Below are 16,853 nucleotides of genomic sequence, written 5' to 3'. Positions count from 1 at the left end.
GACCATCAAACTTAAGTGAGATGGGATGCTAAAATCCAGAATAACTTTCATCATATATATCCAAGCCATTTAAAACAAGGTGGCCACCTTCTTTTTATATTTTTTTCATATTGGTAGAATATTTTCAAGTATCTGCAAAATTCTGCTGCTCTGAATAAAACATGTATTTTAGAAAAACAACCAGTTTCATTGTAAAATACTATTAATCATCATGTATCTTCCATCATGACCAACTAGAAAGGAAGATAAAAGAATATGTTTAATTGTCTGAGAAAAGGAACAAATGGGAAGTAGTCAACAATTTATCATATGCAAAAAGATTACTTAAACTGGGGCCAGAGAATATCAAAAGAACTTTCAACCAAGGTAGTCAAATGTGCAGTGTGATTTTTGTTTAAATTTGTTTTAAACAACATAGCAGATAAAAGGAAAAATCTTAACTGAAAGATCATGATTTTTAAATAAACTGTAACAGAATACTGTCTACAATAAAGCAATAGAAATTAAAAGAACTATGAGGATAGCTAGGTTAACCCACCACACACACACACACACAAAAAGAACTTTCCGTGAATGCTACACCTGTCACTTTATCTAAAAAGAGAACAAGTTCAGAAAAAGCAACAAAGGAATGATTAAAGACATGAAAAAAAGCTTTTTATTCCAAAGGAAACAAAATTATTCTTAAGGATCAGCGTATTCGCATATTCTCTTTCGTAATTAAAAGGAGTAGTACATAAACATAAAGGAAGCGTTGATAAAAAAATAAATCTCTACCAGAACACAAGGATATATATGGTCATGTAGCAAGATCACGAAATACACACATTTGATGTTGACGAATGGAAGGACTTTTTCATGTAATGCATATTAATTTGTGCAACTTACTTCCACAAGATACTAGAGAGACTGAAGAGCTTGAAAACAAAGGATTGGAAGAACTGCCAAATTTATTAAAAATAGGGATTTTTTTAAAGAAGATGGACACTTATGTATTCACCAGAAATATCTGCCTGCACTATTTATGTTATCCAACTTACCACTATTATATCAATGAATGAGAACCAAGCAGTTTTCTTTAGAGCATGATGCTTACTGTTTATTTATCATAAAAACTGTCTTTTTTTATGTCTGCCAACTCACAACTTTTGCCTTTTGGACAGTGCCTACAAGCATGTAAGTATTTCTATACCCACACCATGGCCCCATCCTCCATTCTCTGAACTCTGCTATAGGTCTGTTCAGTATCTTCTACAGAAACTACTCAATATTTCTAATTATTGCCTTCAGGAATTGCTAGATTCTCTAATTTTGCTGCTGCAGGTTTTTTTAACATGTTCAGGATGGTAAATGCTTCGTCAATGTCCACCAGATGCCAGTACCCGTTCTGCCCATTCTTCATAAATCTTAGGATCACAGGGCAGTCCAGGTTGAAAGGGACCTCAGTAGGTCTCAGTCCAGCTTTCTGCTCAAAGTAAACTTATCTGTGCGCTCAGATTAGGTTACTCTGGGCTTGACCCAGCTGAGTCTTGGAAACATCTTAGCTTCCAACAACTGAGACTACATAATCTTTCCAAGCAATCTATTTCCAAGCAAACCATGACTGTCCTCATGGGAAAAAAGGTTTTCCTTATACCCACCCCAAAACCTTTTGTTTCAGTTTCTGTCTCTTGTCTATAGTCCTGCTGCTATGCTGTGCTGTGAAAAACCTGGGTTCCTCTTCTTGCCAGCCTTCCTGTAGGTGCCAGGGGGCCTTTGCCCCAGGCTGAACCAGCTGTGCTCCTTTAGAGGGCAAATGCTCCAGCCATGACCATTTCGGTGGTCCTCCACTAAACTCACTCCAGTCTGTCAACGTCTTTCCTGCACAGGGGCAGGGGTGGCAAAACTGGATGTGATACTCCAGATGCAGTCTAGAGTAGAGGGATGTCTAGATGGAACGATCATTTCCATCAATCACCTGGCTATACTCCTGGTCACACAGCTGAGATGCTGTTGGCCCTCTTAGTTGCCAGGGCACTCTGCTGGCTCAGCTCTGTTGATATAAGTATACTTGTGAACAACTTATTTTCTTATAGAGACTAGAACCCCAGAGATTAAGCAACTGTATGTCTGGTACTCGAAAAGTGTTAACAGTCTAGTGTTACTGTTCATTGTACTGTTCTGACACCTTGGGGTTTGATACTTGTATCTCTAACAGTACCGTCATCTGTAGTTGAAGCATTTTGTGTTAAATATAAAATTACTGTGAGCTCTCTAAAATGCACACAACTCAAGAACTTCAGAGTATCCTGGAAGATCACTAAAAAAGATCTAGATTTGCTGTCAGGAAGCAAAGCGTTCCCAAAACTTTTTCTCTTAAAAAGAACCTGGTTTGTAGTTTTTATTTTATTTGGCAATGCTATTTGGACTTTGTTACTAGTTAATTTGAAGCAGCTCAAGCCAGGCCCTGCACTGAGTACTCGCTAGCAGCTGCAGCATACCTTTTGCTTTTGCTTAATCTAAATGAATCTACTTTATGCCTTCAAGATTGCTCTGCAATGTGAAATGACGTGTGGTACACAAACCATCAGAAGTTTAACCTCAAAAGCTTGCTCCTGACTGAAACTAGAACACCAATGCAGATGCTTCCTATAGAAGTAAATAACGCCTTTGTAACACTTGCTTTATTAAGGCTGCCATGTCTAGTGAGAAAAATTATACAATTAATTATATAATTAAATGGAAGTAGACTCTAATAATAAAATTCTATCATTATGACTCACGGTCTTCAGCTATTGAGAAGTGGGACTCGGGTGGCAGATGATACTGGTGCTGAGACACCATTAAAGAAAAATTATTATTCCCAAAACTTATCATTGCAAAAGTAAGATTGCCCATTAATACACATATATTAATATGCACTTTTCTATAATAGCTAGATTGAGAAATCCTCAAACCTTGGGAAAAGGACACAATAGGTATGGTAGCACCAATGTTATATTTAAAAAAAAAAAAAAACAGGAAATTTTAAAACGACATGCTATTTCTGCAAAGCAGCCTAAATAACCTTTGAGTAAAAGCTTCAACGGACTAACAATACATACATTATTAGTTCATTCATAGAGATGAAGTAGAACACTGAATAAGGAATTTGAGGTGTATTATAATCGAACACTACTTGTATAATGCAGAACTGATGTACAGATCACGTACTATAAACACAACTCTTCCACAGCGTACAAGAACTACTCAACACTTTATACCTAGTGAAAAATTGTAAATTATCACATTACCACAAGAATTCCTTCCACAACACTTACCTTCAAAATCTCATCACGTACATTGACTCTGCTGACAACTTTCACAAGACTGCAGCATGCTATTATTGGCATAAACTAACTAAACAGCTTCAGGCTGAACTCACTCAAGATATACAAACATCTCATCAGAATGCCAGTTCCTTCAATTTGCTCCAGTTAAGTTGACCAACATTCAAGACAGCCATACCCACAAGTACAACTATCCATACAAGTGCTGGAATTGAAGTCTGCAGAATAAACCACAACAGAATGCTGTATTCTTAATTATGTTTTGTAACTAAATATTAAGGCAGTCCCTATTAATTGATGCATTCGTTCCCTGTGATTATACCCTACTCAAGTTGATGGTTACAGCTGTGATACAGCATTGAGTACAGGCCATTCTTTTCCTGACCTTTACAGCTGCATTACTTTCATTAGTAATGACAACTCTTTATTATTTCAGAGATTTGAGTTTAGCTCAATTCTAGAAACGTAAGATAAATTGTCAAGTTCCAATGTTTTAGGACAAGTGCTGAGTTTGAGCAGCCAACTGCCTGAAAAAGAGATTATCAGGGTTAGGGGAAAAAAAATATAATTATGTTTTTTGCTTCTCTGACTTCCTTAATATTTATTCACTCCAGGACAATTCCTACAGAGATTATCTACTCACAAGCTGTTTCTTGCAAAGAAAATAAAACAATACTTATGTTTTAATCTTTGAGTAGAAGTTCTTCCTTTTTTATGCTCCTGATACTATACTACTACTGTAATTGCCAGCATGGTTATTGCTACCTGGCATTCAACTATATCAGCCTTCTTAAATTCCTGTATTCTGGGCTGCTATTGTTTTGGGGTGGGGCTCTTTTTTGTTTGTTTGTTGTTTGGTTTTTTAAGATAGGCATATATGTTGCAGAACACACAGTTTCTTCACTTACAGGGTTTGTTTTTTACACTTTGACATCCCTTAGAAAGTGTCACATGACTAGTTTTGACTACAGTCAAACTTATTTCTTCATTTACTACCATTTTGTGGCTAAAGACCTTAAGTTTTCTTAGTATCAATAATTTAAAGAAATTTCAAGTCCAATCACATTTTACTCTTCTGGGAAAACAACATATATAAATTTCTGCAAGTGTCCCTTTCATTACCTTTTAAGGGATCATTTCCTACCTTGGATCAGGAACACAGGAAGGGAAAATACAAGACATGCTCAATTGTCACTGATGTGTTACAAAGGGTGAAAAAATATAGTAACAATAACTTAACTTTGCTAAATCAAATTCATCTTCACACTTGATGGCCCTTATGGGTTCCTTCCAACTCAAGATAGTCTATAAAATGCCATTTAGCCCTAAACTCATACAGAACTACTATTTCAATTTATACTACTCTCTAGACATTTTTAAATTTTCAAGATAGAGCACTTTATACTATATTCAAGTATTTTTAAAGTTTCTAAAGTTAAAAATCCGAAAGAAGATTCTTTCACTTACACATATTTTAACAATAAATATTTCTTCAAACTTCTATTATTCTACCTCTACCTTGTTAAAAGAGACACTCTGTTCCAGTGGATTAAGTGTGTTAGCAGCAGCAGCTGCAGCTGTAAGTTGTGCTGTGAGGGCCTGTAACTGAACGACAAGACCAGCATCCAGGGCTTGAAGTAGCGAAGGCTGAGGTTTCTGTTGCTGTATCTGCAGTGTCTGTATCAACTGCTGAAGCTGGAAGAGAAAAGATAAATGCATTAAAGAAGAAAAAAATTTTAAAAGGCAAAAACCAAACTAGTCTTTTCCCCTTGCAGTTAGGAAAAAAAATCCTCAGGAATGCAGTATCATCTAACCTATGGCTATTATTTCATCTTAATTTGTTTTCTTTTATGGCAAATTTTGTTTCCCACTTACTGGCTAATTTGTTTTCTGTGGCTGATAAGACATGCAGATGCTTCTTCCTCCTAACTTGCTCTGACAAGTTGCATGATGACCAGTCACCACTCAGGATTTCCTGCTTTCTAGGGTTCCCCCTCTTCTGTTTCTCCAGTTTGATTCCTTCTGACCTGAAAAAAATCTGTTAGCTTCCTAAGGGCCCATCTATATTAGGAAAATATGTATGCTTTAACAACATTTGTGTAGAGAAAATATCTGCACTGTTGCAAGCTCCACTTTAAGATGATGCAACGTGCCTGTATGAAGAGCTTGCACTAGTGTCTCTGCATTAGTCACAAGGAAAACCTCCTCCTGAAACTCATGTTTGCTCCGACAGAATGCAAATCCCTTGCTATTTAACAAAACATAAAAAACTAATTAACCAGGAACTGCGAATGTAATTCGACTTCCTGCAATGGCACAGACTGGGCTCCGTACAGCACTGTCTTATGATAAAAATTGCCTAGATGCAGTGTTGAATCAGAAGCAGCAGCTCTAGTTCTGATTCAACAAAGAATAGGTAATGCCAAAAGACGGATGTTAAAAAATATTATTTAAAAATATTGTTGGGCGTTTCAAATATTATTTTAAAAAAGTTTTGGGTGTGGGGTGGTTGGTTTGTTTAAACAACTCCACCTGCAACCCAGGAGAGGTCTAGGATTATACCAGAACGATTACTAGGTATTAACTTCCAAAAGTGTGATGAATGGACCTAAAATGTTTCATCAGAGTAAAACAGATCACCCTTCTTCAAATCTAGAGGAGGAAATTAAAAATATAATTCTTCCATAGGGTTTTTTTTAGAATAAATGTACAATCCAATTGCCTGGTGTATCTTTTGTTCCTTACTCCAACTTCCTAGTTATATATAATTTTTTTAGAAGGAGCTGTCCCAATGACAAAATAAAAGGCTTTTTCCTGTGCAGATCTAGTCACCTGTTGAATACAGATGCTCCCATATAATTATACAGATTTACCTTATCACAAGGAAAAAATACTATTCCTACGGAAAGAAACCCTCAAAGTACCATGGAATTACAGGAAACGGTCCTTTGTCTTCCATGAGGTATACCCCTGGAGTCTTACATTTGGGTATTTCTAGAAAAAAAGTTGAGCAAACCCAGGTAGTTCAAACTATGCTGACGTAAGTTCCCTGAGTAGTTTACATTCATATTCCACCTCCTCCCGGGCTTCACCACTGAACAAGAGTTCAATCCCTCCCTTCTTGTAAGGGCTCATTAGAAACCCTGCATAAGCTGATTAGTTTGATCATCTTTTGCACAATGCATTGAAAATGTATGATCCTTTTTCAAGGTTGTTTTAGAGTTACCTTCTGATGATGTGAAACAACTCTTCCTATTCTTTAAGAACAGTTATACAGAGTCCTTATACAGCAGAGTCTCTGAAAAAGCTTCAGTTGTTCTACCTCAGCAAGAGTTTTCACCGACTATTGCAACAGGCAAAGCTGAAGAGCTCCCCCCGCCCTCTTCTTGGCAGGATCCTTAGAATATGAGCAAATACAGCTGGTCCACCTTGTGCATGGCTCTAAGTAGGAAGGAATCAAACTGAAGGGGCAGAGGTAGAAGCCCTAGAGTGGCAAAATCCTGGGTGGTCACCAATCTAGCTGTTTTCACATTCTTGTTGGTCACATCTTTCTTACTCTGCCCTCTCCTATGTCTAGACATTCAAGTTTACCTGCATGCATTTACACCCATTAAACACAATCTTAAGATGAAATCAAGGATTTTGGAGAATAGGAAGAAAAGAGATGGACAGGATGGAAGAGAATGTTGCAGTTCATCTACTGATCCCAGAGGTCTACATGTACATATTTATTGTGTACCCAGTCTGTCTCCACACTTCTGCTCAAGACCATCTTTTCCATCTCCCAGAAATCTGTTCTCTTCCTCATTTTACCATTTTGAAGCTAAATATCTGAATATTTCCTTGTGATCTGCTGTCTTTAAAACTCCAATGCCCTTCTCATCTTCATAACCTTTTTCTTTTGTTTCATCCGTTGTTCCTTTTTCCTCCAGAATACTTTCTAGGTAATAGTCTTTAAAATTACCTTACTGACTTCCCACATATTTCCCATTCTCACTTCACATCTTTTCCTCATTTAAGAGTTATTCCACTACCTTATCTTTCCTTGACATTCCACAAGTATCCCACAAACTTATTTTGCTCTGCTTTTCAATGACCTATCGATTTCTTGCAGTGTAATCAGATGAAGATACTCCGTCCGCTTGAATTATGAGCAATTACAGACAACTCTGCTTAGCTGAACACTGTAAAACAATCTCACTAAGTAAAGTCATTGTTATTGTCAGCATCAGCACTTCGTAACAGTTCACTGGTGACGACTGCTCATCCATATCCATGGGATTTTTGTTTAGTACCCCAGCAGGTAAAACACGACATTCCTCAGTTCAAATAAAAATCACAATGTCAAAATTATGCTGGTGCCACAGTTCTCCCATAAGCTGAAAAACTATCATCCACATTTTTACAGAAAGCTGATTGTGTGCACTCAACTTATGTGGCTGTGGGTTAAGAGGACAAGCAGTTTAATGCACACTGCACATCAAACCACTTATTTGAGATTAAGCATGTAGAAACTGGGGAATACACTTCTAAGACCTTGTCTTTGAATGCTGCAAAATAAAAACTGTATTTAGCTGATGAAAAGATAAAGAAAAGCATCAACACACACAATGCACTTCCAGAATGGATACATTCCCATTATGTAATTCTGTACAATGTTTAGATCCTTGGGGAATCCAGCAGAGAAATATGCTTAAACGGGCATTCTATTGTACACCTGTATCCATGAAACCTTAATGCTGCTCTTGATTTAGTCATTTGCAATACTACATAGAAAAGAAAAGTATGTATTACAGACCATCTTATCTGAAGTCACATTCTGTGATACCTTCAAGGAACAAACAAGGTTGGTTATAAAAAGTAACAGGAAGTTTTAGTTTACCTGGAACTTACTTGTGATGAACCACCTCATGGGATAGTTAGCATGGATACCGGACACAAAACTAAGAGATACTCATAAAAGCAGTATTCCTTAAGTGTACCTTAAAGACAAAAGTATCAAACAGTGTAACTGTCTACAAAATATTTACCTGTTGGCCTTGAGGACTTTGTAAAATCTGTGCAACAGCAGCAAGGGTATCTGTATTAGCAATCTGAGATACCCAAGGATCAGGTAAACTCTGCACCACATTGGCTGGAGTAACTGGAGTCACAGGGGTTCCTAAAGAAGAGAAAACCCAATACATCAAAGTATTGTAACATACAGACTTAGAAATAGTGCTAAAGAAAAATCCCAAAACAAAACAAAACCTGCTGTTACTAAATATTGAGAAAGCACTGTATTGACATCAGTTGAAACCATTTTTCTGACACACACACACACAAAGCACACAGAATTAACACAAAATTTCAACCTGCAGCAGCTGGATTCATGAGGATTGCTCATTTTGTAATTTTTTCTCAAGAGGAACATTGAGACTAAAACAGCAATGTGATAATTAGTTTCATACTATAATCCAGAAGAATTCTCTATCCCTGCAAATACTCCTGCTTTTAGCTCTGAAGTGGAGATATGCCAATGAATGCTACATGGAAATTACTAAATTACTATTTTAAAAGACAATTTGCATCACGATTTCAAAGAGCATTCCAGTAGACCTGTAATATCAACAATTTGAAGTAAACTAATGAAAAGAAAAAATACTGAGCTAGAAGGTGCGCTAAGTCCAATCCACAAGCTGGAAATTCCACATATTTACAGATACCGAAGAAAAATAAGGTGGATTTGTCCATGTCACTGCTTTTCAGTGTGGGATCAGCAGAAGATGCATGACAAAGTAGGTCCGTATGTGCCAAAAAAACATTTCTATATGTAAAATTTCCCACACATCCCAACTTTGAATGAAAAAATCTCCACAAAGTGAAGGAAGTTGAAATGCCAGTTCCTCACCACCAACCTATATAAGGCAGATGCTTAAGAGCACAAAATGATCAAGTCTGCATGTATAATAATGATAGTGTTTGGTAACTTGGGACATACTCCATGAGCAGGTTTTTTGCCCACATGATTCTCCAGCATGATTTCTGGCTCACATACTTCAGATGTGAGGGAGAGGGAAGTATGTCACTGGCTGCAGCTTATATGGTCAATGTGTTTTCCCCCTTTAAATCATTGTCTGTTGGCCAGCAAAAGTAAAGGAGCACTGTCTGACATTATCCAGCAGGCTCAATCCTATGGATAGCAAAAAGATACTGATGTATTCTTTTTCATGTCTCTCAACTGCAGCACCACTAATTAACACAGATTGTATTAAAGTGCTGTGTTGTGTTTGTAACACTGTCAGTGATCCACTGTTTTGACTTTTGAGTGCAAAACTAGGTCTTACTGCACTATTGCTCAATCTGAATATATTTATAAAACACAGCTGAAGGGTAAACTCAACAGGCTGCCTCTTGTTTTTGCTGTTTCCCCTGATTCAGATGCTAGCTGTATTTCTTTCCAGAATTCACTTCATTTGTCTAAAGGAAACCAGTGAGATTTTTCAACACGTTAACAGCCAACATACCAAAGTTGACACAAGTGTTTTGATTCCAAGTATGGATTTTAACCTGGTTTTGTTTACCTGGTGTATTGTTGCTCATAGCAGCTGTAGTGCTGGGCAAGACAGGGGTCACAACTGGAGGAGGAATTCCTGCTGCCATATCCAAGAGAGGCTGAATAATTTCACTCTTGAACACATTATTCTTTTGCCATAAATTCAGCACTCTAACAATTTTACTCTGAAATGAAGAAAGGGTAACAAAAGGCCTGAGTTGTGCTTATCTATCTTGTTATTATCAATTACAGAATTCTTAAACAGCAATTGTCCATCTGTCTAGACTGAAGGACCTTTAGGTTTAAAAACACTAAGAACCATAAGAACAGTTATGCAGGGTCACACCAAAGATGTCTAAGCTATGAACTTAAGGCTTACCCTAGGCAACACTAAAGACACACTATGCACATAGTGACAGTCCTCTCAACAGAAAATTAAATCTATTAGAACGTAACAAATCAAGTGTATTTGCGTCCTTTGCACCTTTACTCGTGGAAGTTGGTATGGAAGGAGAATTGTTTTAAGGAAGCATTTTACAGCATTATTAATAATTAAAACAAGGAATTAGTCTCCTAAACTTCCACAGTCCACACATATGAATGCAATTCTGATCTACCTATGAACCAAAATTATTTACGTCCTCTTAAAAATGGGCATGTACTAGTAAGACAGAAAAATGATTTTATTAGGAAAATATCTCAGTATTTTGCAGGTCCTCCAAGTGAGGAATTTAAAAGTTTAAACTGGAATATAATTCCATGCCTATTGAAATTAGAGTAGTATTAAAAAATGTGGATTATGCGGAAGGAAATAAAAAAATAAAAATTCAAATTTTATACAGTTCTGTTAGATGTAACTCACTGTTCAGCTCGTAAGTCTACTACATTTCTATTTCACTCTTTTGATCCGCTGCCAAATGTTTTCTTTTCTAAGCTTCACTTCGACCAAAAGACAAAATTTTGCTTTATTTTGAAAACAACCTTCTTATTGGGGGGGAGGTGGGTGGGGTGTAGTTGTATTACAAAGAGCAGAAAGTTCTTTACAGAATCTTATGCTTGCTGTCATGAAGATGCTTTAATTCTACAAAACATAAAGATAAAGAGTACTTAACCACAGTGTTTAAACCGAAGGAATAAAAGTCTATTTCTCCAGAACTGCAAGAGGATACTTCAAGAGAGAGAAGCACTGAATTTTCACTGCATGGAACGTGCAATTTAGAGTTCCTTTAAAGAAACCTCTGAAGGCTTCCATTCAGCACTACAGTATGTAAGCCTTTCTTCTTTGAAAGTTTGTTTCATAAGGCAGTCCTCAACATGTCCATTAGAGGCTCTAACCTCCCTCTCCTATTCAGAACAGGAATATAAAACTATTTCTGTGTCTCAGTATCTACCTCTCCCTTGCTCTTTCCACGGCTGAGCCAGACAGGAATCAGTGAGGTTTTTTGTTACTTTAAATGAAAAGCTACTGTACTTCTGCTTGATTTAACACAAAACAAAACACACATTTACTTAGATGAAAGGTAACTGTTGTGTTTCTCTGTTATGCCTTTTAACCAGATTAAACAACAAAATGCTAGAAAAAAAGGTACGTAACTTGGTATCTCTGACAGCACAATTTTTTGCTGGGTCAGACATATATACATGGTAACTACTTTTACAGCACAAAGGACTTCCTATAATACTGAATCCATATGCAACACAGCAGAAAGACTTCAGACTGCAAAACACATTTTCCTGCAAGGTGAAAAATATCTCAGAATCGAAGCTGGTAGGAGCTTTACAGACCATAAACAGACTGTATTTTACTATTCTTCTTCAACATCAAACACCTCTGATGTGATACATTAGTTGCCATACACTGAAATATCACAGTGTAAATGGCACTATTTCTTACCCTACAATAAATTTACTGTATTTCCTTTAAAGCCAGACACAAATTGAGTACTTGCACCCATCCTTGTGCCAGTTCTCCTCCTTCAATAAGTCAGGCTATTTCTGTGTTAGTATGTTTCCCAGGGTAGTAAGCTAAATGATCATGCAAAACAAACTAATACTGCTGAAGGAATACAACTAAACGAAGAAAACCTTAACTATCATATACATGTATATGTTTAACATATATATATACCCACACATATATGTAAAACACTGTGCAATAGAAGCAGCACAAGTTGATCATGCAGATAACCTAAAACCAGACTGGAAAAAAACGTCATTTGACTTAACCTGTTCAGCAGCACCTCAGAACTCCGTTGCAGAAGAGAAGACAGACATCCATAGCAGCATTTTTCCAACTACTTAAAATTTGCAGATCCCGACATATTTTCCTGCAGAGATCCTAACTCATCTAAAAAGGCAGGAAGCCTAAGACAACTACAGGAGACACACAATGGCTGAACTTGCCTTAACCACCTTCCATGGATACCTTAGTTTTTCAGATCATTTGTTGAAAAACACAACTGTAGGAATGCATGCGACTATTCAAAGAACAACCTGGTTTCTGGCAGTGTCCTGCCTCACTCACTACTTCACTCCATGACACTATTACACAAATTTACGTGGAGATAAAGCCCTTAGCATTTCCTATCCTTTTGTAATTTTTCACTTCAGTAAGAAGAAATTCTAGCTCTTGTAAGATCAGTGACAAATATGAAACAAGTTAAACTGCCTGCACTCTCTGCTATTTCCAGCCAACCTATTATAATTTCATAGTGACCTTGACTACTGGGGTCCAAGGGAACAGCTGAACTATGGGGTCAAACTATTCAAGCCAGGCCTTATTTAGCTGTTGGTTGACTCAGTATCAAAGGGAAGGTAACTTCTAAGATACTTTGTTGTTTCTTCTATTGCTCCTTCAATCCAAAACACACCAGCTTGTACTGAAAATACTGCTACCAAAAAAGGTATTTATTCCTTGACACTACACAAAACCTGCTCACTTATTTTCTCACTGAAGAGGTAAAGATGACAGTAAAAGTCTCACTACAACTCCCTCCTACCATATGCCCACCTAATTTTTTCCCATCAAAATACACTAACTCAAATCCATCCAGTCTTCCTGAAAACCTTTCCAAAAGGTTAATCTAATTGGATGTGTATTCCCCCATCTCTACACCCCGAGAAGCAAAATTAAAGAAATACAGATTTTTCCAATTAATCCAGTTTTTAGTACTTCTGTATAAACAATAAGGATTTTGATCTCACTTTCTGCTTGCTTGAGTCAACCTGATTATAGACTTTCACATTTATGTGTAAGTGGTTTACCTTGTCATCCCCAGGACAACGGTACAAGTTCTGGAAAGTGCTGATGATGTTATTGCTGAATCTTGGAGCAAATACATCCTTTTCTTGTCCAAACTGATGCCGGGACTGTCTCACAATGGAGTCAATGACATACAGACCAGGTACCTTGTATTCTGGTTTGCACTACAAAGAATGATAATTTAAAATATATGTGAAAACTAACAACAAGCATTAATGGCAGAGTAAATAAACAGCTCTAAGTTTTAAATGGGAATTACCAGAGTGTTCTCTGATCTATTTAATAAAGTTGAATTTAATAAATTGTCCTGAAAAATTGAACTCTCAAGAATAGCTAACATTTAATGTTCAAGTTACCGTATCTGTTGTATGCATACTCCAAATATGTAAATGGTTTAAAATCCTTTTCCTACCTCTAAAAAAAATTTTTTTAGAATCTAGCTATTAAAATTAGCAATTGAACCACATATCCTTTTTGAAAGCACACATCTATTTTAAGAGAACAGCATAAAGCATGACCAAATTCTTAACAGTACATTTAAGCTATAAGCTGAGTTATAAGTACATTAAGCTGAGACTAGTTATAAATATAATTCAAAAATGTTTCTGTTCTTCTTTATAATCAAAGTCAACATTAAAGTTAACATTTGTTTATTTTACATCATTCCAATTAGTGTGTGGTATAACCCCCCCAAAACAAAAATATATTTATGTGGACATCTTTTTGCTTGAGAATACACCAATTAAACTTACTTTAGAACTCCAGAAAACTTGCATAATTTACAAACAGCATAGTATTTATAAAGCATGTCTACTAACTACAATACTAATTACTTCAGTAATCTTACTTAACAACTAAAGCTGTTTTTTCTGTCTCCTAATTGCAAAGTAATTGCACCAGACTACTGCAACCCATTTATATATGGAATACAAAGTGGTACAAAAATACAATGAAGTCATCGCCAGAATATACCATGACGTGGATTCACTTCACAAATATTGGTTGTACACAGTTATCACACAAGTTAGTATGGAAAAGATGGGAAAGTACACCCATTCGCTTTCTGATCCAGGTAGTCTAGGAACACATTATGCAGCACACTAAATTCATAATCTCTAATACAGTGCCAAACAAACTCTTCAGGCTATTAATTTTATTATAGCCTAGCTACAAACTTCCTGTTTTGAGAAGTTGATTCACTAACATTTGCAACCTTGATAAAGCACTTATTTATGCTCTCAACATGGTACAGTGTATTTAAGTATGACATTCTTTATATTTAAGAATGTGTGGCATCCTTCTATGAATAAATGTGTATTCTTGAATTTATAAAATTAACATCTAATTGGATATAATACGCTGTGATTCAGGGAATCACTTCAATGTCTTATGGCTACTGAAATTTTACCTTAATTATTACCAAAAATAAAAGTATTCTGCATACAGAACAGACAGCTATACAACTTTTCACAATATTAGAATCAGTAAGACCCACAGATATTCAACAAGAAAACTCAGTAGTTATGTTAGGTGGAGTATTTAACAACATGGCACATACAGAAAGCAAAAGACTAATTAATATAATAATATAGATGGTAAAAAAATAAAAACACAAGTAAAAAATTAAATAAAGAAGAAGAATTACAACTGGGACAGTGAGCCTGTGCATCCCTAATCTCAGATGAGACAGCTTTTATACAACAAATATTCATTTATTTTCTGAGTGAGTCTCAGCAATAAGATAATTTGACTATTCAAATAAATTATTCAAGTCATGCAATCACAGTAGAACATCCTTACATATATGATACGTGGTCATTTGATCCCTGAAGTGATGTTAAAACAGTTAACCAAAATGACAATAGAACAGTGAATTAAGTGTCACAAAACAAAGAACATCATGGTCAGTTATTCCACCTGAAGTTTCAGTAACCTCATGAGATTAATTCTGAAGAAAGAAAATATTGGACTAGTAAAGAATCAACCAGAAACTAACTGAGATGGCACTAACATCACTCTGGACAAGTCTATAGCAGATTTTAGCTGATGATTCAGTAGTCTTGAGCTTTAACTTGAAATGATTGTTTCCAGAACATAATGCAATTATCTTCCAAACATACGGCTTAAGTCCATAAATATCAGATGGCTAGCTTTCATCTGCTTATCTCAGATTCTATCAAAATAAGAACTTACCATTTGATGTTATTAATAATTTGCGTGTTTCAATAAACTACTCATAAAATACTAGAGAAAAAAAAAAACACATCCAGCCCAACAAAGGGAAATAACTAATCCAGAGTGATCACTAAGACGGTTATCAATAACAACATACATCTGCCTCCTCTAGCCAGCAATGAACAGTGCAGAATTCCCTCATCAAGTAGCGCTGGACACTGAACACAAGCGTGTGAAGACAACCCATACTCTCAGTACCTTGTGGAAGGGTCATGAACAGCCAGTCCATATCCTGAAAAACTGACACTGTTACATTCAGAAGATAAATCTTCTCTCCTGCCTCTGAACACAGAAATGCCAATTGCAGCCACTGCAACTAAAAAGCAGTATTTGGAACTTGGGCAATTCCAGATTAATTTTGGGATATGAAACTGCAAAGTGCTACTGATCAGAGATGGACAAGATGTACACCTGTCCTCATCCTCCTATGTCCACCTGTACCATTAAACAGTGATCAGAGGATACTGATCCCTTTTTTTAGAGGTGAAAAAAGTCAGAAGTGATGCTCCAAAAGACAACTACTTGACAAAACACTAGCAGTGATGGTAAAGTACACTACTAGTCTTTACCAGTGCCATGAAATATACATATGACACTTATTCTGCATAGGACTGACGTTCCAGTACCTAAATAATTCATTCATTAACTGTGCTGACAGTTAAAAACACCAGCCTACAGTGGAATCCTGTTTGCATGGCCCAACCACTGCCAAAAGTCACTGCAGCATACAACGGGCACCAAGGTAAAAAAGGTAATGAGGAAGACAAAGGTTACTGACACAGAGCAATCTAGGCTGCTTTGTAAAACAGACAACAGAAGAAAAATTGAATCCAACACTGCAACACTGACTAACTTCTCTAGCTTGTCTGTCAAAATAAAAAGGCAATTTGATCGTAATTTACTCCTATTTACGAAAGAAGAAATTCAGTACCAAAATGACCAACTGAACAATCAGGTACAATGCAGACGAGAAGGGAAGACTCACAGGTTGAATCCATGCATTTCGAACTGGAGGTAAAATGCAGTTTTACCCAAGAATAATTAACTGTTACAAGAAAACAAAATGCAATAAAATTCTTTATTATTCAGAATCTTTAATACTGCATCTTCCAAAAAAGTAATTCCAATCTAGCTATATAAATAGTTTCTGTTTTAAATTACTAGTAGCTACCATGGACTGAAATGCTACATCTCCTGCTACATAAAAGATGAGGCTGAATGGTCATCTTCCCTTCGCCTTTTAAATCTATAGGAAAACCTGGCAGAAAAGTAAAAGCAACCATCACTCACCAAACCACTGTCAATTCTTTTGCTATTAGCTGTTCACACGGGCTACACTGACAGCCTCTTTTAACATCAAATGAATACATACAGAAGTAGTCCTAAGACAGTATTCACAGTCTGTCAGATCAAAGTAGATCATAACTACAAAATTAAGACAAAGTATTTGTCTTTCTGCATTGGCTTATGATCAGCTACTGATTACTAGCAGAAACTGAATGTGACTAAAAAC

The 16,853-nt window shown here is 36.4% G+C and overlaps 1 protein-coding gene across 8 annotated transcripts in view; it reads right to left on the bottom strand.

The window, feature by feature from the left end:
* SCAF8 (SR-related CTD associated factor 8) overlaps window positions 1-16,853 on the bottom strand; it is a 167,185-nt gene that overhangs the window by 125,448 nt on the left and 24,884 nt on the right. For 5 of the 8 annotated variants that reach the window (XM_056343283.1, XM_056343282.1, XM_056343278.1 and 2 more), the window contains exons 4-7: window positions 13,108-13,269; window positions 9,872-10,028; window positions 8,339-8,469; window positions 4,827-5,003 (exon numbers count right to left, since the gene is read on the bottom strand). In XM_056343283.1, coding sequence (XP_056199258.1) covers window positions 4,827-5,003; window positions 8,339-8,469; window positions 9,872-10,028; window positions 13,108-13,269 — 627 coding nt within the window. Of the gene's footprint in view, window positions 1-3; window positions 3,267-3,299; window positions 4,794-4,826; window positions 5,004-8,338; window positions 8,470-9,871; window positions 10,029-13,107; window positions 13,270-16,325; window positions 16,386-16,853 lie in introns of those variants that run through there. The other 3 variants (XM_056343286.1, XM_056343287.1, XM_056343288.1) reach the window with 3 other exon arrangements.

The sequence above is a fragment of the Falco biarmicus genome, chromosome 6 (assembly GCF_023638135.1).
Source record: "Falco biarmicus isolate bFalBia1 chromosome 6, bFalBia1.pri, whole genome shotgun sequence".
NCBI lineage: Eukaryota > Metazoa > Chordata > Aves > Falconiformes > Falconidae > Falco > Falco biarmicus.
Note: the sequence above shows the minus strand (reverse complement) of the source record. Positions and strands in the feature narration are given on the sequence as shown.